At 43.4% G+C, this 27,222-nt stretch overlaps 2 protein-coding genes across 13 annotated transcripts in view; one reads left to right on the forward strand and one right to left on the reverse strand.

Moving 5' to 3' along the window:
* The window catches only part of BTBD10 (BTB domain containing 10), a 28,852-nt gene extending 26,284 nt beyond the window's left edge, over positions 1-2,568 (forward strand). For all 7 annotated transcript variants that reach the window (XM_069016582.1, XM_069016580.1, XM_069016584.1 and 4 more), the window contains one exon: positions 1,480-2,568. In XM_069016582.1, the coding sequence (XP_068872683.1) occupies positions 1,480-1,790 (311 nt within the window). In that variant the 3' untranslated portion in view covers positions 1,791-2,568. The remainder of the gene's footprint in view (positions 1-1,479) is intronic.
* A 287-nt stretch (positions 2,569-2,855) lies between these two features.
* BMAL1 (basic helix-loop-helix ARNT like 1) overlaps positions 2,856-27,222 on the reverse strand; it is a 48,380-nt gene continuing 24,013 nt past the window's right edge. For 3 of the 6 annotated variants that reach the window (XM_069016588.1, XM_069016587.1, XM_069016586.1), the window contains exons 2-19: positions 26,217-26,340; positions 25,387-25,534; positions 22,603-22,623; positions 21,668-21,706; positions 21,292-21,333; positions 20,566-20,723; positions 18,592-18,671; positions 17,477-17,569; positions 16,381-16,498; positions 14,175-14,324; positions 12,207-12,453; positions 9,041-9,147; positions 8,545-8,695; positions 7,875-7,963; positions 6,932-7,040; positions 5,157-5,250; positions 4,047-4,149; positions 2,856-3,558 (exon numbers count right to left, since the gene is read on the reverse strand). In XM_069016588.1, coding sequence (XP_068872689.1) covers positions 3,398-3,558; positions 4,047-4,149; positions 5,157-5,250; positions 6,932-7,040; positions 7,875-7,963; positions 8,545-8,695; positions 9,041-9,147; positions 12,207-12,453; positions 14,175-14,324; positions 16,381-16,498; positions 17,477-17,569; positions 18,592-18,671; positions 20,566-20,723; positions 21,292-21,333; positions 21,668-21,706; positions 22,603-22,623; positions 25,387-25,526 — 1,902 coding nt within the window. In that variant the 5' untranslated portion in view covers positions 25,527-25,534; positions 26,217-26,340 and the 3' untranslated portion in view covers positions 2,856-3,397. The remainder of the gene's footprint in view (positions 3,559-4,046; positions 4,150-5,156; positions 5,251-6,931; positions 7,041-7,874; positions 7,964-8,544; positions 8,696-9,040; positions 9,148-12,206; positions 12,454-14,174; positions 14,325-16,380; positions 16,499-17,476; positions 17,570-18,591; positions 18,672-20,565; positions 20,724-21,291; positions 21,334-21,667; positions 21,707-22,602; positions 22,624-25,386; positions 25,535-26,216; positions 26,341-27,222) is intronic. The other 3 variants (XM_069016589.1, XM_069016591.1, XM_069016590.1) reach the window with 3 other exon arrangements.

Raw genomic sequence — 27,222 nt, forward strand, 5'->3', positions numbered from 1 at the left:
TGTGTCCCAGCAGCGCTGCTGTGCTGTGTGTCCCAGCAGCGCTGATGGTGCTGTGCTGTGTGTCCCAGCAGTGCTGCTGCTGTGCTGTGTGTCCCAGCAGCGCTGCTGGTGCTGTGCTGTGTGTCCCAGCAGTGCTGCTGCTGTGCTGTGTGTCCCAGCAGCGCTGCTGGTGCTGTGCTGTGTGTCCCAGCAGTGCTGATGGTGCTGTGCTGTGTGTCCCAGCAGTGCTGCTGCTGTGCTGTGTGTCCCAGCAGCGCTGCTGTGCTGTGCTGTGTGTCCCAGCAGCGCTGCTGTGCTGTGCTGTGTGTCCCAGCAGTGCTGCTGTGCTGTGCTGTGTGTCCCAGCAGTGCTGCTGCTGTGCTGTGTGTCCCAGCAGCACTGCTGTGCTGTGCTGTGTGTCCCAGCAGTGCTGCTGCTGCTGTGCTGTGTGTCCCAGCAGCGCTGCTGTGCTGTGCTGTGTGTCCCAGCAGCGCTGCTGGTGCTGTGCTGTGTGTCCCAGCAGTGCTGCTGCTGCTGTGCTGTGTGTCCCAGCAGTGCTGCTGTGCTGTGCTGTGTGTCCCAGCAGTGCTGCTGCTGTGCTGTGTGTCCCAGCAGTGCTGCTGCTGTGCTGTGTGTCCCAGCAGCGCTGCTGTGCTGTGCTGTGTGTCCCAGCAGCGCTGATGGTGCTGTGCTGTGTGTCCCAGCAGTGCTGCTGCTGTGCTGTGTGTCCCAGCAGCGCTGCTGGTGCTGTGCTGTGTGTCCCAGCAGTGCTGCTGCTGTGCTGTGTGTCCCAGCAGCGCTGCTGGTGCTGTGCTGTGTGTCCCAGCAGTGCTGATGGTGCTGTGCTGTGTGTCCCAGCAGTGCTGCTGCTGTGCTGTGTGTCCCAGCAGCGCTGCTGTGCTGTGCTGTGTGTCCCAGCAGCGCTGCTGTGCTGTGCTGTGTGTCCCAGCAGTGCTGCTGTGCTGTGCTGTGTGTCCCAGCAGTGCTGCTGCTGTGCTGTGTGTCCCAGCAGCACTGCTGTGCTGTGCTGTGTGTCCCAGCAGTGCTGCTGCTGCTGTGCTGTGTGTCCCAGCAGCGCTGCTGTGCTGTGCTGTGTGTCCCAGCAGCGCTGCTGGTGCTGTGCTGTGTGTCCCAGCAGTGCTGCTGCTGCTGTGCTGTGTGTCCCAGCAGTGCTGCTGTGCTGTGCTGTGTGTCCCAGCAGTGCTGCTGCTGTGCTGTGTGTCCCAGCAGTGCTGCTGCTGTGCTGTGTGTCCCAGCAGCGCTGCTGTGCTGTGCTGTGTGTCCCAGCAGTGCTGCTGTGCTGTGCTGTGTGTCCCAGCAGTGCTGCTGCTGTGCTGTGTGTCCCAGCAGTGCTGCTGCTGTGCTGTGTGTCCCAGCAGTGCTGATGGTGCTGTGTGTCCCAGCAGCAGTGCTGCTGCTGTGCTGTGTGTCCCAGCAGCGCTGCTGTGCTGTGCTGTGTCCCAGCAGTGCTGATGGTGCTGTGCTCCCTGCCTTTGCCAGGTTACCCCACGTACAAGGAGAAGGTGAAGAAGCGGCCGGGTGGGCGGCCGGAGGTGATTTACAACTACGTGCAGAGGCCGTTCATCCGTATGTCGTGGGAGAAGGAGGAAGGGAAGAGCCGGCACGTTGACTTCCAGTGTGTGAAGAGTAAATCCATCACCAACTTGGCGGCGGCAGCAGCAGACATCCCGCAGGACCAGCTGGTGGTGATGCACCCCACGCCGCAGGTGGACGAGCTGGACATCCTGCCCATGCACCCTGCCCCCAGTAACAGCGAGCTGGAGGCCGAGGGCCAGAACCCCCCGCTCTGATCCCGATGCCCCCCACAAGCATGCTCCCTACAGTGACTGTACTCAGCTCATACCACACTGCAATGCTGGTGTTTTCCATTGTGTACCGGTGTTTAGGATACGGCAGTGGGGCCCTCGGCATGGCCCCAGGGCTGCCTGGCTGCTCTGGGAGGAGTACAGATCCAGCACTGGGCTCAGTGCCGTACGTGTCTGTGTTTACCAGTAGGTTTGTGACGTGGGCGACTTGTGAGCTGGCCTGGCCCCCCTCTGCGGCCCCTGCGTGCCAGGGCGGGCTGGGAACGCTGTTGTGACACGGGGTTAGGAAGCAGAGTGGGAATTGATAGTAGCACTTTACAAATGGTTGAGAAATGGAATTTGAAGCCATTTTTTATAAATGTATTGCACAATACTAACAAAGTGCTTCTATCAAAGGTATTAACTGTACATAGTTTTGCTCTGAATAGATTGACCCTTTTAAAGTTATTGTATATGGTTGAGCACAAAACTACTTACTCTTGGGTTTTTGGATTGAGGACGTGATTCAATGACCCATGTAACATCTTGTTCAAGTTCTTTAGTGAATTTTTTCACTTGTTTGCAGCGTGAGCCATGTTCAAAAATTGTGAACAACGGATAGGGGCTTTATCTTAAATTTTGCCTTACCTTAAGCTGTTCACAAATATTTATTTAATACATTTTTCATAAGTGTCATGGAATAGGAAAATGCAAATGGATCATTCTTCATTTATTAATGATTGTAAACAAGTTTTTCATGCAAATAAAGTTTCCATTATTTTAATGGGCTTGAATTATCTGTGAATTACGAATTTTGCAAGTAGTTGCTTTTCTTTTCTCAGGGGAAGGATGGTTAACATTAAGTGAAAAACAAGTATTTCTTAAAGATAATCAGCCTATTTCAACCCACCCACCTCTTGTGCTTTTCTCAGGATACACCTAGATCCAGGGTTAAGTAATAATAGCTTTCCTGGGAATTTATTGTCATGACAAAGTGGTGTAAGTGTAGGTAAGGCACTGGTTTTCCTCCCTTTTCCCCCCAAGGCTAAAGAAATGATAAATACCAAGTGCTTCCAGCATGCACCTTCAGCAGGGTTTTATCAAATTTATTTATCAAAGTAAATGCTCCATCGTAGAACAAGGGAAACATTTATTTTAAAAATATTTAACTGTCTAATACATTACACTTTAACAATATTTATAGTAAAGGATTCTTACAAGAAAGAATAAACAGCTTTATGGTACAATTAGTATAAGAAATATCCACATGGGGACTGTTTTGCAGTGTAAAAACACACCATACATCTGAAATGGTCATTTGCATATAAAAGCTACCACTGATGCCAGTGAGTTGCACAGTGATTTAAAAAAAATTTCAAACAACAGAATCCAAAATATACAAGTGTTGCAAGCTATACACAGCTAACCAAATCAACACAGAACACTGTAGCAGGTTATTCCACTTTGTCTGAAGTTACACATGGTAGGATGAGTTGCATTCTGACAGAGCTTTTATGGAATTCCTACATAAAAGCCTCTCAGTCTCACAGGTTTCACAGGCTGCAGAGCTCCACCAGTAAATGCACTTTGATAGTGGGTGCTGGGTGCTGCATTTACAAGGGCCAGGGCAGGTCGCTGAAGTCCACGGGGCCGCCGAGCCCCGCGTCGGCCTCCAGCAGGCTCATGATGACCGCCATGGCCGCCTCGTCATTGCTGGGGCTGCTCGAGCCCTGCTCCGTGTCGATCATGTCGATGCCGATGTGGGAGTTCTCCCCTGCAAGGGAGCACAGCGTGAGCCGGCTGCTCCCCTCCCTGCCTCCCCGTGGGATGGCTCATTTGGGGAAGAGCGAGGGGTTCCAGGCCCAGGCTGCAGTGCCAGGGCCGCCCCTGGCAGCTGGGTGTCAGAGGAGGGGCACTGGGGGACCGCAGCAATGACCACCCCACCTCAGGGACAAGCTGAGAGCCAGACTTCAAACCCAGCCCCACATCAACAGCTGGGAGGCAGCAGGCAGGGAGCTGAGCTAACCCACACTGACTCAGCAAGAGCCAAGAGGCTTCCAAGCTCTACCTAAGAAACTTGCCAGTAGTACAAGGTAAGTTTACAAAACAGGCTGCAGGTGCCTCTTGGGGCACACAGAGTGGGTGGCTGGCTGTGGGCTTTGTGCCCCAGCTGGAGCCTGCAAGTTACAGCTAAAACCACCTTGTTACAGTGTCCACGTGTGTTCAGCAGCATTGAGGATGTTCGTGTGGGACTTCACTTACCCAGGATAGAGGAGTTGTCGGAATATGGGTACCCAGAATTATCCTGGATTTGCCCAGACAGCAGCCCAGCTGAAGAAATGTCTGGAGTGCCACCATTCAAGATCTTGAAAGACAAAACAGAAGCTATAAAGCAGCATGAAATGGTGCATGGAGTCTTAAACTGTCCTATACTGGGATTTTTTATATAGGGTAGATGGACTTCCTAAAAAAACCCTGTGGTCTATAACAAACACTCTTCTAAACAAAGAGAAATATCAAGGGGGTGCTGAAAACACCCAATCCTCCACCTGTTTTTTCCTTTATGCCATGCCAGCAGCCCCTATTCTGTGTGTACATGTTGAATACTGCAGGGCAGAAGCAGCAAGAATAACTTATTACTAGAATTGTAACTGTTCCAACTTGAAGTTTTATTTCAAGAACAAAGAGAGCTGGAAATAGACAGAAATATTTACTGTCTGCTCCAGTACAAGCAGTTCTTATGTGTAGTCATCATAATTTCTGAGTAAAAAGGTTAAGTAAGTCTGAAGCAGTGCATAAGGATCTGGATAAGTGTTCGTCTTGCTTCGGATAAAACTTCCATAAGCATTTAGAGATTGCTGGAAGCAGCCAGGACAAGTGTGCAGGTGGCTCAGTGCTGGTAATGGCACCTGAGTGCTTCTCAAGCCATCTTAGAGCGGGGCAGGTGCACAGAGTTGGCTTAGAAACACCCTCTCAGTGCCAGGAAAGCTCCGAATTGTCCTGGTATGTGCTACAGCAGCCCTGCCGCACAACTGGTGGGATCCACTCAGGCACAGCCAGCGCTCCCGTGCCAGCACTTCCAGCGTTCACCAGCACGGGGTGTTAGAGAGTTTTTGGAGGGTGGAGAGAGAGCTGCTCCTTGCAGCTCTGCTGGAAAAATACAACCTAAAGGGCAGGTGGATTTCAAATGCTGCTGGTGTTTGGGAACTGCTGCTCCCTGCCCTTCAGGCAGTGCTGTACAGGGGTTGTGACCACTGCAGCACTTTGGCTGGGTCAGGCCTTTCCAGCCCAGCAGCCAGGAGTTGCTCCCACAAGCAAATCCCACACCCCTTGCCATGGCTGGCCCTGGACTGTGGGGGAAGCTATTCTTACCTTCTTCCCTCCCGGCGAGGATGTGTCGGGCGGGGGGGTGCTGGTGATGTTCAGGGGACTTGAGCCACAGCTGGAAGGTGATGATCCTCTTATCCTAACACATGGATAAAACCGGGCATGGATTTACAAGCAACTCAGAGACTCGGAGTTTCAAATGCTGACTTCAGTATCAGATGCCACAAGGTGCTGAAAGCATGAGCTTCATTTTTGTAATTTCCTCCCTTTTCCAGTGTTCCTCAAACCAGCAGGAGCAGCAGTGTGTGTAAATCCAGCCTGCTTGGTCTGCATGCTTTACCTCCTCCCTGTTTTTACTCCTGGACAGCCTTCACTGAGTCAGAGGAAAAGGTCCTGCCTGCTAAGGAAAGCCTCATTTTTGTGTATTTTACTTCAATGTCCATCAGCTAAGAATTCCAGCTGCCTCAGTCACATAACCCAGACTCCTTCAGTGAGCTACTCCTACAGAAGTACTCTGGACACTGGATTGTTTTTAACTGCTTAAAGCCACATTGTTCATTTCCATTTTCCACAGCTTGATCAAACATCTTTAATAATGAATAATGTATTGACTGTAGAACCAACAAATCTCTAGCCCAAAGGGAGGAGGGGTAGTTACAGAGAAAAGCAATGGAAATGGGAATCTTCTCCTTGGCAGAGTTCCCCTGGGAAAGCTGAACAGAAGGCAGCTTTGGAAAATAGTAACAGCTGCTGAAAAAGGACTGGAACTAACCCAGGGTCGGAACTGAAATGCAAGCATGGGTGGTAACTGCACTACTACACTCACTTGGCTAATTAAGTGTTTTACAGCTACTGAAAGGGATGGTTAAGCTTCAAAGTATTGGCTCAGCCTCGGGTTTTTTCTTTTCCTCTTTCCCCTTTTTCCTCTTCCTACAGCAAGGAACAAAGTCTCAGGGATAGGTCTGCTGTTGCCTGAAGCGAGGATGGGAAGGAGTCTCCTGCCTGCAGCAGAACAGAACTGTGGAAACAGACTGAATGTGCTCCTGGACTGCAGCTCAGTCTGGTTAAATTGCTACCACTAAACATCTGCTGGGTGAGACCACTTTTATAGGAAAGGGAACACAGTTCCCAAAAGGAAATCCATGAAGAACAGGGATTTTTAGCCAACAGAAATTAAGTGGTACCCACTGAAAGCAGCTGCTCACACAGGTGAGAATACAAGAAGCAGCTGTGGATCCCCACAGTCCCTTAGAGACCCTGTGTTTGACCCAGGCCCACATCCTGAGTACCATGGGAAGTCCCCAGCATGGTGTCCTTGCTCCAAGAGCTGCAGGGGAAGTGCACAAGCTCATCATGCACATCTAACAACTGCAAAAGCATCGGAGTGAATGGACTGCACGAAAACAAACATTGCTGTTTTGGCACACAGTCAATAGCTTTGGCATTTGAAGGTTGTGCCACTCACAGCCTCAAGTCACTGGGAAAAGAACAGTCTGGAATGGATTTGTTTCTAGTTAGCTGCTCTTTTTAACTCCTGTTTCTGGTAAACAGGTCATCATCATCATCATCATCACCCTGCAAAAGACTTCCAGTATCAGCCTTTTGCAAGAGAAAGCTGGACGGCTGTAACTTCATGCTTTCATTGTGGGGGTTGACTGCCTCAGGGATGCCAAACAGGAATCTGTAGCTGTCTGTGAAATACAGCTGGATCACTCCTTATTCATCTTGAATAAGTTGTTCTTTAAGAGGAAATTAAGGAAGTCTAACTCCTCTTAAAGAACAATAATAAAATAACTTAAATTCACACCATTTTCTCTCACCTGTGAATCTCCATGATTTCTTCAGCAATCATCCTCCCTATTTTACCTGCCCCAGCTCTTGTTCCACCTGGAATTCCAGGCACAGTAGGATGGGTCCTTTTGGGGCCACCTGAAATGAGTAGATTGTCTTAAGGTCAGATAAAAGTTTGCAAAGCTTCTCCACAGAGCATCTGTGTTGAGGCTTTGAGCAGCTGCAGGACCTTCTGAACTGGATTTATTTACCCTTCCACCAACTGGTGAGTGCCTTCAAATGTATGAAAAGCTCTGGCTTGCCCTGAGCTGTGCTGGGTCTCAGATGTCTCTCAGTGCCAGTAGGGACAGAACAGATCCCAACTCCTTCAGAAGCTGGCTGCTGTCCTCTTTCAAAACCAAGCATCTGGTGCTACCTCTTGTCCAGAGCTGGTACAGAATGGCCTTATCAGACCTGCTTTTCTCTGTGCCCAAACAGGCTCTTTTCCAAACATGTTTGTTCTCTGCTTTGTGTGAAGAACTTGCCAGTGCATATTCCATTCAATATGGGAAAAGCCCAAGGTTCCTGATGACTGCAAATAAAGCTCCTGGCAGGTAACTGCAGGAATTGAAAAGTGGAGGGAAAAGTGAGCGCTGAACAGTCAGGAGCTGTTGCTGTAGTGTGATTCACATTTGCACAGCACTTGGGAGGTTGTCAGGGAGGAGCCCAATATACTCCACAGCAGAGAAAAGACCACACTGAGAGGGCAGGAAAGGCCACAGCACTGCTTATCCAGAGTGGATAATTGCCTGCTTTTGGAAATGCATATTTAACAACAGCAACCCTCAGCAGCTGCGGCTCAGTCCCAAAACTAAACCTTATTTTCCTTAGCATATTAACACATCTCAGTGCAGAAGTGCAGCAAATCTGGGCAGGCAGGATGAGCTGCTCCCAAGGCACGACAGCCAATAATTCCCAGAGCACAGGAATTACCTTCTCCAGCCTGGAGCACGCTGTCCATGCTGTGTGGGGACGCCGCCAGCTGGGGAAAGGCTGCGTCCCCGCTGTCCAGGACCGTGGTGCTGTGGAGGTCAAGGATTAGATGAATCAGTGAGAGAAAGCCCTATCAGTGACTAAAACCCAAGTCATGCAAGCCAGAGCTTCAGTATGGAATGCTTCAGGGTTTCAGTAGCCTGTGAGTCAGTGTCACCTCTGTGCCTGACACCAGGGCTGGATAAACAACAGAAATGAACCACCCTGTTCATTCACACACCTCAGCGTGCAGTGCAGGACCCCAACAGCTTCTCTCATCAGAGAATTCCTCTGCAGCAGTTATGCTGCTGAGAGAAGTCACCTCAAGAGAAAGGAAAAGGGGGGGAAGAAGTACCTGCCAAAGCAAAGAAATGCATGTCCTGTAAGACCCTGCAAAGACCGAATCCCAGGTTTTCCCAAAGAAAGGAAATATCTCTATTTTCTGCAGGCTTTAACAACCAGAAATGAAATTACTGCAGCTGTTAAACCCAACCCCCTCTCCCCAGGGTGTTATCTGGAGGAGACACCTATTGTCATACAGAAGGTGTGCACATATTTAGGTCAAATCTCACACGAGAAAAGGGCAGAACAATGGGCATTTCCAGGCACCTGCTGAGGGAAAAGCACTTACGAAACGACTGTGTTTGTGGAGACAATGTATTCTACTTCTTTGGTCCAAGGGTTCATGAAACTGAACCAGCGACTCCGCAACGTAATAAAAGAGCCATCTTTTATTTTAAACTTGTAGCAGTTAGTTGTAATTTTTTCTCTTGTCTGCAAAACTGAAGACAGGCAGAAAGCAAGTGATTTGTGTCAAACAGGCACCACAACAACATAAATAGAGCCCTTGTCAGTGAAAACCCAGTTAATTCCTCCCCTCACCCCTCAAAAAAATGCTGTTCCTCCCTCATCCCCCTCACCTATCCTGAACCTCAAATATTCCCTACAAATCCATGCAAGTCTAAGATAATCACAGTGTTTGGCACATACAGAACAATGTTCTCCACTAAAGCACTTGCAAACAGCAATACCCAAATCTTTTCAAGTCTGTTGGGTTTCCTTAATACACAATAACTGTCCCCAATATTTTGAACAAAATTTCTTTCCTGAATTATTAGCAATTGTACCTTGTCTGTGACATTCTGCAAGATGTGCTATATCATCTTGATGAAAATATTCATAACATGAAGTACCTAGAAGTTCCTGGGGTAAGTATGCCAGGATGGCTGTTGCCCTGGGGAAGGGAGGGAGAGGAAGAAAATAAAGAAAACAAAAAAAGTCTTTTCAAGTTGAAGCATTAGTCAGAGATTCCTAAATCTCACACCGAGGCTGGGTAAGGCTTAAGTAATGCAGAAAGGAATTTTCAGCTTAGAAGGTAAAAGTAATTCCTTAAGAATACTATTTTTAATTCTCAGGTAATTAAAAAAGTACTTAAGACCCAGAGCCCTCAGGTATTACATTTGACCTACCACCACCAGAGGGGATGTAAGAGTTTCTAAATAGCTTTGAAGATACACTGTAATTTTGGGAATTTAAGCCTGAAAAAAGCTGCCCTGTAGCAGCCACAAGATAACACCAAGCTTTCTGCATAAAATGCCACTGCAAAACAGACATCAAAGGTTTGGAGAACTCAAGAGTGGGACAAAACAACACCACACCAAACTCAACTTGGATTTTGTATGTTTCTTAGAGGAAAATTACTGAGGGAGAAGTGACAGTTCCTTGAAGAAACTGAAATAAGTTTCACAATTCCAGACTATTCCAATGCAAATTAAACATGAAGGGCAATTAGGAACAAACCTGGGTAGGTCAACACCTCTTCTTCAATCTCAAAAATGCCCAAATTAAATATTATAAAATGTAGAAATTAGTACATATTAATAATTATGAATAAAAACAGAAGGGAAAAAGCTGAAGCACAAAATCCATAGTATTTAAATGTGGGGCACTTTTTTATGTTCCCAAACACACCAAGAGAATTCAGCACCAATCGGGTGCTTTACACCTCAAGTCCTCCTTGACAGGGAGATCAAACACCTCAGTCCTGGTGAAGGAACCAAGAATTTAAACTGACTTTTGTCTGGTGAGCCTTATCCCAGGACACTTAAACCCCAAGAAAACTCATCAAAGCAATCTCTAAGAGAACCACAAAGCAGCAAAACAAAGTCTATCTTTAAAATGGAAGAGCTAGCAACCAAGTCAACCTTATTCCAGTATTTTTCCAAGAACTTTAGCAACCAAGGCTTTTAGCAGCACTGCTGTGGTGGGACACCTGACAGAGATGGGGAACAACCAGCATGAGCATCAACAGGTGATTTGTCAACCCTTTTCTTTTCACAGCAGGATGTACAGGTGCTGTGGAAAGGAGAATCTGCACCAAGTGACAGATGGCAATGGACTTGGTGAATCCAATATCTGACCCTATTATGCAAGGAAGGAAATTATTTGTGTCCTTCTGGAATTTCATCCTGTATTTCCTCTTTTCCTCAGCTCACTTCTCCGACAAAACAAGGCAGCTCTGAATTCTGAAGCTGTGTCTGATGTCATCTGCATAGATAAGAAACTTAATTTTACTCTCAAATTCACCATGCAGACCAATTAGAAGTACTGAATAAAGAAGAGGAGAGACATTCTCTTTAAAACCCTGCTCAGTGTAGCGTTCCAACAGTGAATTGTTAAGCAGTTCCCTGGCTGTGGCAGCCCAGCTAATTGGTACCTGACACACAGCAGAGCTTCTCCAGGGACCATCCAATCCATAAGGACACAAAGGGTCACAGGGAGTTTAAGAAGAGTTTCTTGCCTGAGCTCCTTGGACAAATGCTAAAGGAACAGTGCAAGTCTATATTAACAAAAAAACCTGACTTGGAAAGAAATTGCTTCCAACTTTTACAGGTGCCTAAATATTCTCCAGTAGAAGCAAGGATCAGTGGATGTCAACTTCAGGCCTAGAGATCAGGCTTTCTTCTAAATAAATTCCCCTTCAAAGAGCCCTTTGAAGTAGCAAACACATTCCAAGGACTGCAAACAACAGCTGGAAAACAATTAAATAAAAGCATATGTGTTTAAATCCAATGGGTCAACATTTTCTGAGTCTCATTATTTTAGAAATGCCTCAAAACTACTCATCAGGGGAATATGTCTGATCTTTTGAAAATAAAACTTGCTTATAAACAAGACAGAATGGCATTTTCTGAGCAACAGAAAGCTATGAATGCTCCCACAGCTCCCAGAGCGAGCACGAGCTCCAAGCACGAGAGTTTTCTATCAAATTAAAACCAAAAACACCCAAACAACCTAACCAAAAGTCACAGCCAAACCACTCCAAACCAGACAGGTAACATAAAAAACCCCCAGTCTCCTTACTGCACTTCATCCCATGACTATCCTCTACTTCCTCTCAAAGGGCATTAAAGATCAGCTGAGTCTCCTCTGAAAGCAATTCCAGCAGGCAGATTCTGTCAGAGTTTGGGGTTTGGGCTTTTCTAGCAGCTGAGCCAAAGCCACAGGGAAACTGGAACAGCCTCACCTGGGCAGTCTCAATCCCTCTTGACAAGGAAGGGAACCAAGCAACCCCTCTCCAACCAACCCAGCATAACCTCTCCATTAACATCCTTCAACCTCCTACTTTTCCCTCCATGATCCAGTAATTTTCAGGGAAGATTCAGGTCATATGTGCCTGCTACTTAAGCAAATTCAAGTAATTTCTTTTGGAAAAGGAAAGAATTAGCCCTTTAGATAATAAATTGATATTTGAAAGCAGATACCACACTGGCACAAGTTCTCAAACCGTTTCCAAGAGATAACCTTATGAAAAGCTTTCCTTAACAGACACAAAAGATCCCATAGAGAAGGATTAACCCAGCAGAATGTGCCCCAGTGAACAGTTATGTAAGTGTGCATGCTAGCAAAGCCTAACCCAGCCTCTGCAGCCACTTAACTGTGTGGTGTTTGCAAAAGGGTTCCAGTAACACAGGTAGCAATTAGGGTCCAGTTTCAAAACATTTTCTTCTGTAGATTTCACATGTACATAACCCCCTTAATGAACTGGCAGAAATGATCCTGGCATTATTCTCTCATATTTTTGGAAGTTTGGGGGATTTTTCAAAACTTTAATCAGTCATACTGAAAATATGCATAGTAACAGCTTTGAGCTCCACCTCAAAACCCAACCCAGCTCGCAGTAAAAAGCTAAAAAGTGCAGCAATTTATTTTCCCCATGGTATTTACACTGCTGCAAGGAAAGCTGTCCGTGAGGCAGTGCTGGAGAGTGGAAGTTGTTGCAGGAATTCTCACCTCTGATCTACAAAGACGAATTTCCCGTCGATGGCGTGCCGGGACACGTACTCCGTGGGCTTCACCCGGATCTCGCCGTTCACCGGCTGTGGGACCACGTGGGGATGGAGCCTTCCAATGGCAACAAGGCAGCTTAAATTACAACCCTCGTTATCTGGCTCGTTATCTTCATCTAGGCCCATCTTTGTTGGAGGCCAGCTTTTTAAATAGCCTGTGCTATGAATAGTGCAAAAGCTTTTGCGGTCTGCTGTAAAAAGAAAACAAAAAAAGAACCCAAAAAACAAACCAACAAAACCCAAGAAAGCAGTTAGGTCATGGATGCAGCTTTGGAGAACTTCAACTCAGTTCTGCTAATAATGCATCTCCTCCCTTATGCAGGAAATTCGGGATACTCTTCACTAAGGAGGGGCTGGGGGTGTTTAGCCTGGAGAAAAGGAGGCTCAGGGATGACCTTATCACTCCCTAGGACTGCCAGAAAGGAGGGGGGAGCCAGGTGGGGATCAGCCTCTTCTCCCAGGAAACAAGAAACAGGACAAGGGGATACAGCCTGAAGCTGCGACAGGGGAGGTTCAGGTCAGGATTCAGGAAGAATTTCCTCACTGAAAAGACTGTCAGGCATGGAAGGGGCTGCCCAGGGAGGTGATGGAGTCCCCATCCCTGGAGGCGTTCAAGAAGTGACACAGCACTCAGTGCCATGGTCTGGCTGACAAGGTGATGTTTGGTCAAAGGCTAGGACTCAATGATCTTGGAAATCTTTTCCAACTTAAGGATTCTGTGATTCTAAGGGATTTTTCAGCACTCCTGCTGTAATGCAGCTAATCTGAGATAATCCAATAAACAATTTATCTTGGCAAAACCCCTGTTTATGCTGAAATATCACATAGCTCAGACCAAGGTTGCTTTTGGTAATTTTGAGCAGAAATTGCATCACATTTTATTATTTCAGCAAAGGACGCAAACAATCCAAAGGAATGTATGAAGAAATTAGATTAATAAATACGACGCCTCTTTCAACTTAACCTGGGGCTCCTACAAAACCCAGGAACATGTTTGGCAGAACATACACTGTTTGGGGTGTACAGGGGACAGCTGTAGATAGGCCTGATGAACATTTGCAATGGCCAGTAAAAGTCAGTATCCAAAAGGAGAATTCCTATTCCTCAGCACTGAGCAGGCCTGAAAACTCCAAGGAAGATGACTTTCACAGGGAGGTAGAGTAAAAGGCTTATGCCAAACTATACAAACTGGCTTCCTCAGCAATGAGCACAAAAGCAGGATCCAAGGCTGAAGCTGTGTCTGAACCTCACAGGGAGTTGGGGCAGCTGCCACAGCCAGAGAATACACCAAATTTTCACTTTAACTAACAAACACCAAATCTATCATTAACAGTACTCAAAGCAGAAACCTTCACATTTGGGCTAAATATATATTCCAACATGCCTAGACTAATATCCTGCAGAGGGAAAAATATTATCAACACTGCTAATGCTATGACCAAATATTCCAGGCGTAGAAATGCCAGGTTTCCAGTCCTCAGAATGTAGCAAACCCACAGATGAACTTAGAATACACTTTTTTTTGAGGTGGATACCCACCCAAACATCACTGGGCAAACAGAAGCAGAGGACAAGGAACAGCTCCCCTTTACTGGAGACATTGGCCAAGTGGTCAAGACCAAATGTGATCTGACCAATGTCTGAAGATGATGCAATAACCACCCCAGAACTGTTGGCACAAACTGCCTGAAAAAGTTTCAAGAGAGGAGTGGAGAATTTGGCATAAATACTAATGCAGGTGGGTAAGAGATACTCGAGGGGAGTGAGGGGGAGTTTGAAGAAATAACAGACCTAGACATAGTTCAGAATCTTAATAAGAAACATCGATAAATGTAAAAAATTTAACCACTGCAAATGAGAGATCGTATGAAAAAAATCCCGACAGCCTTGGTAATAAAAGCATAATGGTTACCTTTCTTCTTTGAGCAGGTAGAAGGGAAATCCTTGTCTTCTACTTTGACAGAGGGTCTGTTGCACTTCATCCTGCAGAAGAAGGAGCGCCGTGCTCCGGAGCAGAGCCGCGAGGGCCCGGGCGTTATGTCCGTCTTTACCGGGAGTCCGGCTGCGCAAACACGGGGAGTGGGGGAGAGTCTGTCAGGTGCAGAGTGAGCCACACACGTGGCTACCCCACAAACCCCACCCTACAATGCTTCAGCCTCACTGGGTCTTGCACAGAAGTCCTGTTTCTGAGGTTTTTATGTATGTGACTGTGCAGCACCCAGCTGACCATACCAACACTGCAAGTTCTGACTCCACCTTCTGCTGTGAAAACACTGAGGCGAGTTCGAGAACACAGGGCTCTGAGTCCAATGATTAGCAAGAGATTGGACAAATCCACACAAGTCCTGTAATGAACACTGTAATTTCTCTGAGCTGATTAAAAATAGAAAGATTATTTCTCCATAGCCAAAGCAGAATTTCATACACAGTCACTCAGGAGGCTCCTGACCCTTCAGACTGGCACTTTTCTATCTCAGCACCCACTCAGAAAACACATATGCATACAGAGCAGAAGAGCCCCAATGACACTTCAGGGATAGAAGGAGGAAAAAAGGTAGCTGGGAGCTACACAGGGACTGCAGATCCCCAAGACCTCCAGTTATGTCTAAGAAGTCTCCCTTGCCTTGCAGAAATAAGTGCACATGGACATCCCCTAACAATAAATCCTGACCTTTATCATATTCTCACAGGAGATTCTTTTCTGTGGGAAAACAACCAAAACATATCACTCAGAGCCAAGAGCAGAGTGCTGGTACCACCAGGGCTCTGGGAAGAGATGCTTCCATGGCAGGCATCAGGAGCACAGGTATCAGCAAGGCCAGTGCTCCAAGGGCTGATGGAGGATTTAAATCACACAGCAACTTTTCCCCAGCCTGCCATCCACTCCAACCATTTCTGCACGGGGATATGCAAAATCAAACAGCTGTCAACATGAACAAAAACTCCTCAGGCCTTGTGGGCTTTTAACATAAGGAGGAAGACAGCAATTCCAGTATTTTAGTGGAAAGTGTGCCTCCCTCAATTCCACTGGAGTGAGGTGATCTCCAGGAGGTCAGGCTGCCCTGTACCACATGCCCTCCAAACTGCTGCACCGTGGTGAGAGTACAAGCTGTGCTGGGTTACTCATGCCAACACAGAAATAAATACGTGCATACATCCTCGTACTCTTCACCAGGATGAGTTCTTGAAATTCTACCAATCCGTCTATCATAGCAGATGGGAAGACTGTAATTCATAGTATTTATTTTTGCCCTAACTTTGTCAGAGGCATACAAAAAAAAACCCAGGAGGCAGCACTAGATATTCATGCTTGACAACCGATGAAAACAGGAGCCAGAAAAAACTTCAGCTGATTCTGCTGAAGCCTCCAGGCTCCCTGCCCTTGAATGATCTCTCTCAACTTGAGTTTCTGAAGTTGAGCTGGTGGCTTCTGTGAGTTGAGATCCAGGAGATTTCTGCTCCTGACAAGCATGGGACTTAATGACCTGGAAATCTGCAGTTGTAAGATACCACCTTCCACTTAAGCAATGCAGACTCCTGTTATGAGAGGGAATTAAACACCCACTCACCTCAAGAACAGCAGAGATACAGAACTACTTCAAAATACCAGAGTGCAACAGAGCTAAGAGACATAGCAGCAAATGATTCCAAGGTTAAAAACCTTCTAAGAGAAAGGCTGGGTCATTGATGGAAGTGGCAGAAAGCAATAAATAAATAGATAAATAAAATGAATCCTCTATCTTGGGTGACAGCTAAGGACTACCAAGATAATACTGAGTGTATTCTGACCATTTAGAATGATGGATTAGAACAAATGCTTCATATGTTCTAATGGAAGAGGTTAAAGCTTTGATGCCTGGAAAAGAGAGGGTATCTCCCAGCTGAAGCCAGTTCCAGTAATGCATCTGTGCCACAGTGCATGCCAAACCCAACAACTTCCAGGTACCTGTTTCACTTTTTTTTTTTTCTTTTGTTGTTTCTTCCTGTCTTTAAGCTAAAACTTCCTTGGCATGGGACAATCCAGCATCCCCCCTCAACCCCACTTCTGACAGGAGGCAAAGCCCCAGCAGCAGTGACTCTGGCTAGGTAACACTTTTCCCAAAGGTGGTAACACTCACTTTTTGCATCTATGAGTCTTTCTCGTGGCGCGGTGTCAGAAGAAGAGAGCTGCTCCTTCACTTTGGCAATGTCTTTAGGATGGAGATAATCAAACAAACTTTGACCAATCAAATCATTCTGTAGAGATTGAACATTCAGTCAAAAAGTAAAATAATGGCTCAGTATATTTTCTTCATTTTAGCATCCAGTATGAACAATCCTTTTACATAGAGGTGTAACCAAGGAATATCAAACATCCAGATCCAGCCTCATTGCAGAGGTTCTGGACTGCATGACCTTTAAAGGGTCCCTTCTGACCTGTGATTTGATGGAAGGTTTTCTCTGTGTATTGGAAGTTATGACTACATTACACAGTAATTTCTGTCATCATTTTCAGTAAGAGTTTTGCAGAACTGGCATGCTCAATTCCCCACAGAACAAATATTCTGGTTTCTCCTCAGTCTCACTTCTTCTACCACACATTTAAATGAAAAAAAATCATAATTGCAAATGTTCTCTTTCATTATTTACATATGAATAGGCATTTAGTATATACCTAACTAAAGGCTGGCTTAGGAAAACTTTTGAAACTAATACAAGTTTTAAACTTGATGAAGAGTGCAGATGACAGAAAGAATGAAGATTATTTGCACAATATATGGTCCAAGTTAAGCCTTATGTTGATCATATATTAAAAACCTGGCTTTGGTATAACTGCTTTCCAGTTTCCATCAGTAAGCATGCAAGCAAAACCAGAACAGACAGAAAGAAAACTAAGTTGAAAAATCCATGTGAAGCTTCTGGAAGAACCCCAGACTGATGTTTCAATATTTGCTTCCATTCCCAATTAGGTAATGCTTTTGCAATCCTGAGGGTAAATCCCTGAGCAGAATGCATCAATCAGTGAATTAAATTTAGTTCCTTTTCACCTCTTTGCTTTGAATGGAAACCAGAAACAATCTTCTCTAATGACAAGGCAGAGAAGAGCTTTCTCCTTGCAACACCTCTCAGCTTTCAAGACAGGCTGTTCTCATACCTACCCCCAGATAAAGGCATAGCCATCAAAAAGCTCTCCAATCTTTTAAGATCTAACATACTTAAAATGGAAAAGAATACCTGACTGTAGTTGAGGATCTTGAAGACAGATTCTGAAACAAACAGTATCTTTCCTCTGTCACAGCCCACAACAAAAAGAAATCCATCTGCTGCCTAATTAAGGGGGGGAAAAAGTCAAATCCTAAGTTATACATCCTCATTGTATCGCTATAACCTTTAAAAACACTTCATGTACAGCAGTACAGAATTTCTACACTAGGAGAGCTGTCTTAACATTTAGAGATAACTGAGTCAACAGGCAAAATGTGAAATTACAATGAAGGGGTTTTTCTGCATCTGCAAACATTTTTGGCATCATTCTGGGCATTGTGCCCAGAATGTAAAATAACTCTTAGGAGAAGAAAGAACCCATGTCTTGTCCAATAATATTATGATTATGTTTAATAATGCCTTCAAATTAAAATGTTATTTTAACTATTTAAAAAAGCTCCTCTTTTAGAAACCAAACATAACATGGATATTTATTTCTGTGCCTGGAGGCAACTAATTCATATTTCCAAAGTACAGTCTTTCAGTCACACACAAGCATGCAGGAATAGGCCCCAATTACGTATCCTCAAAGTCACAATGCTGCAGAAATTAAATTCTGCATATGCTGCATCTGGACACTGCAGTGCTTCAACAATTACACAAGCCACTGAAGAGCCTAACTACTGACTAATGAGATAAGCTCTCCACACTATAAAAGCAGTGTAACAGCAGGCAGCCAAACATACTAAGTCATGTTACATCAGTGACCTCAAAAAAAAAAAAAAAAAAGGTGTTCATTGCATCACTGCACACTGAAAATCATGGCAAGGTAACCCAGGGCAGCAAGTCTGCAAGGAAACAATTCATGTAATTTTGGTTCATTCATGTAATGACTGAAGATACTGACAGTTACCATCTAAATATGGGTTTCCTCAGATCCCCCCTCTTCAATCTTTCTGCTTGAATTAAGAAATGCTAGTCATCATTAAACTCACTGACTCTATGAAGCAGTCTGCAGATTTCTTTGTTTTTCTCCATAATCAAAACATTTTTAAGCTGAGATACATGGCAGAAAAATACTGGTGTGCTTTGGGAGAGTTATAGTCATAGATATTAATATCTCTTAATTAAAAGTTGGAACATACCCTGAGAATAAGATGTTTTAATTCATCATCTGATAGAAAAGCAGGCTTGTAGTTTGCTTCTGTATATGGGTTTGTAGCACCTAAAGAAAACAAACAAACAAACAATTCACAGATCACCAACATTACACACTTAAATGAGCAAGTTTCTTTTGGCTCCTTCTTAGACTGTTGTTCAGTGCTCTTTAAAATGAAAGTTACTTTTTTGGTTTTGTTTTACTATCAACATGAGCTCTGTTGGTACTAACTTATAAAAGGATGAAGCTTTTTTTGCTAAGAAACATGTACTGCACTAGGTACAAATTCAAATTAAATGCCTCAGAGATATAAATTGATATATTTTGGAACCAAAGGCTGTCCTTGATTTATGGTCTAGTCTCAGAATTAGAAATTACAAAAATAAGAGATTAAAAAGTAAAAACATTCCAACTATTTCTTCTCCTTATAACTCAGTAAACCATGACAAGCTCATGTAAACAAATGATCACTTAGGAATTTACGTATCAGTTCTCTCATTCCAAGCCAAAGACAAAACCCAGCATTACAATGACATCATCTTACAATGCCAAAACCCCAAAATTGGCAACAAAAGAGGCAGCTACTTCTTAAGGAGTAATTCTTCTCATTCTATTCCCTTCATAAAGGCAGAAGAGAGTCAAATTAGTAACCACTGAAGTGTTATGAAGTATTAACCTCATCAAATGACAGTGGCAGGAAAGTCAAGCCTTTCAAAACCACGAGGTTAAATATGACTGAAGGCACCAGCTCTCCTACAAATGAGAACAATCACCAGGATCTTTTTTACAATTAGCTGCATCCCTTTTTTTTTCTCAGTAGTGCATTTCTTGAAGGCTTAAGCTTTTAGCACCAGCACCACTTGCACCCAAGCCCTGATTCACTGCTATGTGAAGCCTTAGGAACACACAGCAATTTTTAACAACCTCAACTCTTCCAAACCTATATGTTTCCCCCCAAGTGCTTGCAACAGAAACTGGTCAAAAAGACCAAAGCTGAGTTTTCAAAATATTCTGCATTCTTTCACACAGAGCTAAAGGTACAAACACAAAAACTTAGAAGTCCTGTAGGAATATTATACTTAAAATCTAACCTTTCTATCCAACAACGTGGGACATTGCCTGCTTAGAGCACTGCTCAGTACTGCACCAGCATCAACCGTGCACTGCCCTTAAGCCCTTTGTTCCCTTTCCCCACCTGCCCCAGCTGCCTTTGATGCCATGAAGATTTTTGCCTTTTCTTTTATACCCCTGTTATACCTTTTTACAACTTCTGTATTCCTAGTGCTTTTTGCCTACATTCTTGGACTTGTTTGTTAAGCTAAGAGACTAAACATTTTAGAAGCTTCGTAGCTAGGGATCAGTGTGCCCCAGAGCCCAAGGAACTCTCCAGAACACATTCTGTAAAGCAAGATAGAACCATCCAGGGGAAGGTTCCTTGGGGAGGGGGGCTCACTTGAGCCTCTCATTGGGGAATCTTTGATAGATATGCTAATTAGTAACACCTATAATGTTATACCCAATGTTGGGGAGGGGAGGGACACATACATAGACTCGGCAGGGTGCATCTCGATGCATATGACCAGGACGTGTGCACCTAAGGATCCTTAAAATAAACACCAAGGTAAAATCCCTTTTCCCCTTCTAACCGTGTGTGACTCTTGATTTTAAGACCAGGAAAAGGCATCACCTTGGTGCTGTGGAATGCAGCAGTACTGATCAATAAGTCAGATGATGGAAAATTATTATCTTCTCATCCCCAAGTTGCCCCAGTGAGATCAGGGTATTTACTGGACCATGAACTAGTAAGCCATGAATGAACATTGAGCATTAGACGCTAAGAAAAGGGGAGGAGCCCTCCCAAAATGAATTAACTTACTCCTTTTTGGCAAAAAAAGGAGAGAAAAAGCGTGGCTTAGGGGAAATGCCATTTGGAATGGCCCTGCAGCTGCAGGCAACTCACCACGAAGTGTTTTCATATGCTGGACAGCCATCCTGAGCACGGTGAGCTTGTCCAGCTTGCGGGACATGGCGTTGCACGTCGGCACCAGCGAGGCCAGCTCGTCGATGAAGCTGTTCATCTTATCCCTCCGCCTCTTCTCGATCTGACTGTGAGCCTCCCTGCACACACAAGGACAAACACCAAGCAGCAGAGCATGAGGCACATCAAACAATGCCCAAAAGTAACCTCCTCAGGGTAAGTAAGCTACCCTCTTGTCCTTGTGAAAAGGACAGCAGACATTCTTCAGACATTTGATGTTAATTATCTGGGTAAAGAACAGTTCTAAGCAACAGGAAAGGTTGCAGCACAAGGTTCTGGTTTAGCAGAAAACCACACCCAGTGTTGGCCACACAGCACAGCTTTATATCTTCCCATATTAAGATTCACTGTTAACACTTCCACAACCCACTATTGAGTCTGAAAGAAGAAAGATGAAGAATGTAACATTACCAGAAATATATCTGGCTTCAATTTCAACATCAATGAAGTGACTAAAACCAAGTTACCCACCAAATTAGTGTTTTCACAAAACTCTATGCAAACCTAATTAAAAATGTGAAAAATATGGAAAAATAAGCGAAGATCAATGCTGGAAAGAGACATTTTCAGAAGAAACATAAACAAATAATTCATACATGGCAAAAAGCAAGAGATAATTCTTTTAAATATATTTGTTTAGAGCAATACCTTGCATTTTTTATCCTGCCTTGTTGGTCTGCATATTCCAATCTGTTGAGAAATGACATCACAAAGTTAGTGTTGAAAGCACCCAACCCAATTCTTTCACTGCATCTCACATCCTAGTGATCCTCATTAAGATCAGTTTTTTTAGAATTTGAATGTTTATTTAACCTTTCTACAGGAAAGATCAATATTTATAATATTGCACCTCAGACTGTGGGGTTTTTTAGCTTGTCTGTTTCATGTTGTTTAAACAATCTTATGCCTTCATCCCAGCAAAGCAATAATTTGGGACCACAGTGACACTGAGAACAGGCATCCACAGTCAGGATCCTGTGTCAGAACTGTGGAACTGAGATTTCAGCTACTGTATCAACAGTACCTTCCATGTTGGTCATCTTTATCTGTATCCATACCTTCCCTGCAGAAACAGAACAAAGCAACACATCACAAATTCAGCAGGACTGGCAGAACTGTTATCCAACTACCATAAAACCAGAATGAAGTATTCCTGCCACCTCTAAATCATAAATACAAAAATAGGAGTATAAAAACAAGAAACTGGAAGGACTAAGGAAGCTGTGTGGTTTCTGTAACATTAAAACATTTTCTTAAATTAGTTGTGTCTCCTTCAGAACTCACTAAATGGCACAGTTTGATGTGTTTGACAGTAAAACATGCTGCAGTTCAAAGATATCATCTGTTACAAAAGTGTTTTTCAGTTAACTAGAAGGGGGGGAAACCCAACTTTGTGCAGATGCCTGTATGTTCTATAGCTCAGTTTGCCTTATGGTAGTTGGTTTTGGGGTAGAAGATGGTAATAACCTAAACTAACACACCACTGGAGATGGCCAAATGCATGGAGAGAAGGGAAGTCTGTATGAAACTAACCAGGCACATTGGAAATTAGTACAACTCTCAGTGTAGATACGTGGGTAGCTTTTGTTTCAGCATGAAGGAAAAAAAGTAAGAAGGGAGGCATGACGAATAGAAATAATCCCCCTTAATACATTTAATATTGCAGCCATATGTGCACAACTAAGCAGGAGAGGAGAACAAAAGTTTTCACAGCTGTACTTGCTAAAAAGAGCTAAATGCCTATGACCACACTTCATTCTTTAGACAAAATAATTAGGAAGACAATGTTTTGATTTATGTAAATCTATACAACTGTGCTTAAATGGACCTTCTTAGGCCTGCTCATTCTAGTTTAATTTCTACCTGTAAATTTTAGGTACATGGAAGCAAAAGGCAGGGAAAAAAAACCACTGGGCATCTTTTTCAAGAGAAACTAATTACTAAAATATTTATACTTACTCAAAAGGAAAGCCATCGAGTCTGAAAAAAAAGAAAAATAAAATACACCATATATAGGAAATAAGAATAATATCTTACATTTTCTGCTGAAATTCTCAAGCTAGTTCCTATTCTATTTGAAATGAAAAAGCACAATGAAAACAGGACAATAGCAGTGAGCATTTTCTAAAGAAACAAGCTTGTTCAAATTAATCTACTTTCTGAAAGAATAATTCTGCTTTTTAAGGAAAGAGAGCATAGTTCATTACACTTAACGTGAAAAACTAATAAAATAACTAACTTGAATTATGTTATGCAATTTACTGAGATATTGTTTCATCTTCAGAAAGGAAAGATCTGTGCTTTATGCATGTTGTCCTTGTGGTTAGATAAATGGGATTTCAGAGGACTCTAAGGCCAGAAATAAAAAATAAAAATAAAGTACCCTAAGCTTCTCAGTTTTCGATTCTTGCCCAGCAGGACAGATGCACACTTGGCTTTAGTCTAAAGTCCCAGGCTGAACTTTATGCAGACTTTATCATACCATAAGGAAATTAAACAGAATTTCTACATGCAAACTAACTCCTGGCATCACTTCAAGACTGTAAAGTGACCTGAAATACCACTGAGCTTTACCATGATAAGAGGCTGTGTTTTATAAAAGCCTTATGAAAAAGTCTTCTCATCTCATTAACATATTAGTTATTCCTGTTCAACAATGGACACAAGCCTTCTTAAAAATAACCATGGTAGTCTTTCAGGTATTATTCACTGCACTCTTAGATAAATTATCTTTGTGATCAGTTTTTAAATAATAATAATAATAACAATAACAACAATAATAATAATGCTAAATGTTTTCTTCATCTCCCAATCTGCACAGCTGAGTTACTGTCTTAGCCACTGACTCCTGATGCTCACAATTAAACAGCACTTGTGACAGCACCTTTAGCTCTAGTATGTTTGTTGTTAAACACCTCCAGAAAGCAAAATCTAAAAGAGGTAAAAGGTAAGTTACAAATGCATCAGGGTAGTTTGTTTTCTCATCATGTAACATTTCAATTGGAAACATTACTCCCAAGAAAAAAAATTTACTGTTCATAGTCCTGTGCATGACGTCTTGGATTACAGCATTTGACCAGCCCTTGCTGAAGTGACAGCAATAGGCTGGGCAGGAATTTTCCTGGAGGAGTTGCAGGAGAAAGAACGAAAAAGTTGTTGTGGAGAGCTGAAAGCGCAGCTGATGACTCCTCCTGCTTGTACTCAAGAGGTGAACAAAGAACTCCCCTAAAACACTGGTTCTGCCTCCCTTACTCCCTGGCTTTACTGGTATGTGAAGCACCAAACTGGACACTTGGATAACTTACGTAATGAAATCATGAACAGGAAGCAGAAGTTGGAACAGTAGCATTTCTGACCATTTCCCCATATATACATAGATATAAGGAGGGATCAAGGCAGTCTACCTTAAGTTCTACTTTCAAAGAGGAACACTTACTAGTCACCATTTACTTTGCAACACAACATGAACTGCAGTATGACTACAGCTGTTGTAAACTTATTTCACTAAGGATTCAAGGAAACAGCGTTTTCACACATTTTTAAAAAATGCACACAGAACCTAAAGGGCAGAATTATAACTTACAAGAGTAAGCTGTCTTTTGGAAAAGAGGACTTGAGTAATGCTTCCTACCCAGAGGAATAAAGATGGAGAAATCCTTTCTAGAGAAGAGGAAGTTGGTAAGATTGAGGCTGTTCACTCAATTTTGTAGTAGTCAATTCAACTAGAGGGACACACGTGCTTTTCAGGGAGACTAAAGGCAGTTCAGAGAAGAATTTAAAGTTTTGTGCAGAAGTTCTCCTAAAAAGAATCTAATTCTTAATTATCATGCTCAGCATGGATTAAAAATTCTGCCCCTCCTCTTAGAAAGAGCTGCCAACAATCCAAAGGCCCCCAGCAATAAAATCTGTGCTAAGTTACATAAAAGTGGACTCGGTGGCTGGATGAATAATGGATGTCGCCACTCACAAGCTCCCCTGCAGCCACACTTTGTAAAGTTACAATGCAGAGGAGGCTTGCACAGGGACTTGCAGTAAGTAGGTTGCTCTTGGTGTTGCTCTTGGTGTGCCCAGTGAAGGAGACATTACAGGTCTGGGAGTTTGGCAAACTCTGCTGTGCCCTTCACTGTTCTAAAGCAGAGTTGGTGGGACCTCTTTCTACAGCTGAGAACCAACACAAGATTAAACCAGTTGATTAAAAGAAAGGCAGCTCTAATAACTCAAACCAGAGACTATTCAGATTCATATTCAAATGAGAGCCCAAAACAGCTTCATCAGGCAAAGGTTGGCAGCACATTGATAGGAAGTGACTAAATAAGCAAAAAATAGGTGAAGAAAAGGAACTATTCCTAGTTTTGCTTCCCTTTTTCAATAAATTTATTATCTTCTCCCTCTGTTAGTCACTGTATTTCCTATGTAAATGGTCAATATAACCAACCTTCACACTGTACAATTCATCAGTTCTAATTCCACTTCTCCATCAGCCAGAAGTTTTTCTCCTCAACCTTACCCCAAGTGATAGCCCTCAATTCTAGCTGCACTGAGATGAAAGCTTTATTTTTATTATTAAATAATGAACTTGCCTCTTAGTGCAGAGTAGCTTTCTTCTTTATTAAAACCTTTAAAGCAGGTTGTAAAGAAGAGGTTATTTAAAAATTGCTATAAATATTTCTATAGTCTTCCCCACTGTATTGTTGTGTTACCACCTCCTTTTAGCAGTGCTAAATCAAGAGAAATCCAACTTACTGATAATCAGTTGAGCTTCCCTTTCTTTTCCTATTACAGTCCATTCCTGAAGTGCTAAGGGAACTGGAGATCAAGTCAGCAGGGTCTGGTGACATAAAGTCACTAATTGTAGAAGATATGTCCATCCTTTGGTCTGCCATTGGACTGTCTGAGATTAGGGAAGAAAGAAAAAACAACCCGCCAACCAAAAAACCACTGCATTAATATAAGCAGACACATATTTTTAACCAAAAAAGTTATCTTGAACTTAGCATTATTAAAAAACGGCAACAATCAGTTTCTATTATTTCCTCTTGCTGTAAAAAAACCAGGTAATTTCTCCTTTTCCAGTTACTGCTGCACTGAGTATTGCACACAAACCATGACCACTCTCAAAACACATTATGTAGCACAATTGCTTTTAAAGATTTGTCAGCATGATCTTGAACTGAACCAGGTTTATTCTTATGTTGCCTGGCCAGCCAATTGCTTCTACCTAACAGAAATATTTCTGAGAGGGAACACTTGCTTTAGTGTGCCTCTGAATTTGAAGATCATATCAGAACAGTTCATAAACTTTAAAAGTTCTGATTCCACTGAATTTCATGGAACAGAATTAAGATGATTTCCATAGAAATAAATACCTCCACCACAGCAGATCCCACAAATAAAAACCTAATAACCCAATGATGGTCTAAGAAGGTTAAAGGTACAAATGAATCTAATTGGCTTTTTCAGCCAAAACATACACTTTTTAATTCTCTAGACTGCAGATAATTACATTGTTGGAAGAAACCCTGTGAAAAGTTCACTGCTAAGTAGCATCAACTGTGAAAGAGAAGAGGTTTTACCTGAAGGCCTGTCTTGGAAGCTTAAATCCACTTGGGCAAAGATGATGATGCTCAGCCCAAAGCAGCTGATAATCTTAGAACTCTTCCATGCCTCATGTTCTGTTGGTCAAATACTTTCAAAAACCTGGATGGGAGGAAAACCAGCAGGTTTTGTTAAAAAACACCTCAAAACCAATTGTTTTAGACACAGTTTACAAAAGCAATAGATGTTTCCAACTCAGGGATCAAATTTCATTTCTTACAAAGTGTAGAAGCTACCCATCCATCAAAAGAGTTAGATGTTGGGATGTGCATCTCCAGTGGACCCAGGTTTGGGCAGAAGGAATCTCTTTGCCACCACTTCCTTATGGGCCCTTTTTACCATTCTCTGGTCTTATACATAAGCCCCTCTGCTCATAATGATCACACAATGACAATCATGAGCCATTTGCTGTCAGATGCTGCCAGAATGAGTGAAATTGCTGTCACAGTGCAAAAGACAGACTTACCCTTCACTCCTGACTGCTTTCCTCTAAGGATGGTCATAAGTTTGGGCTTGGCTTACTGTTCTGTTTCCCACTGTAACAGCAGTTGGCATCTTTGAAGGACAGGGGTTAAACATGGGTTTTATTCTGCAAGCTTCAAGTTTGATATAAAATCCACATCCCCATACTACAACTCACACCCTCAAATGTGTCTCCCAACCATACTATAAACATGCAGATGCCCTTTGCTTCCACACTGCTGTCACAAAACAATTTTTTCAGCAAAACTTACTATGGAAGATTTAGAAACCATTCTACATTTTCCTCCTGCAAGAAAACTTCCAAATTCTATTGGATGCAATTTTCTGGTTGATGCACCTGTGAATGTCCTGACTGCCCTTCTAACCTGTGACAGCAGAGCTTCCCAAGTACACAGAACAAGCAGCTCCCGTGACACTCAGAAGTTTACAACTAAAACAACCAATATCCTGTCAACATGATCATACTGTAACCAATTCTGCTGAAGCACATATGTAGACATG

Source organism: Aphelocoma coerulescens, chromosome 5 (genome assembly GCF_041296385.1).
Source record: "Aphelocoma coerulescens isolate FSJ_1873_10779 chromosome 5, UR_Acoe_1.0, whole genome shotgun sequence".
Lineage (NCBI taxonomy): Eukaryota > Metazoa > Chordata > Aves > Passeriformes > Corvidae > Aphelocoma > Aphelocoma coerulescens.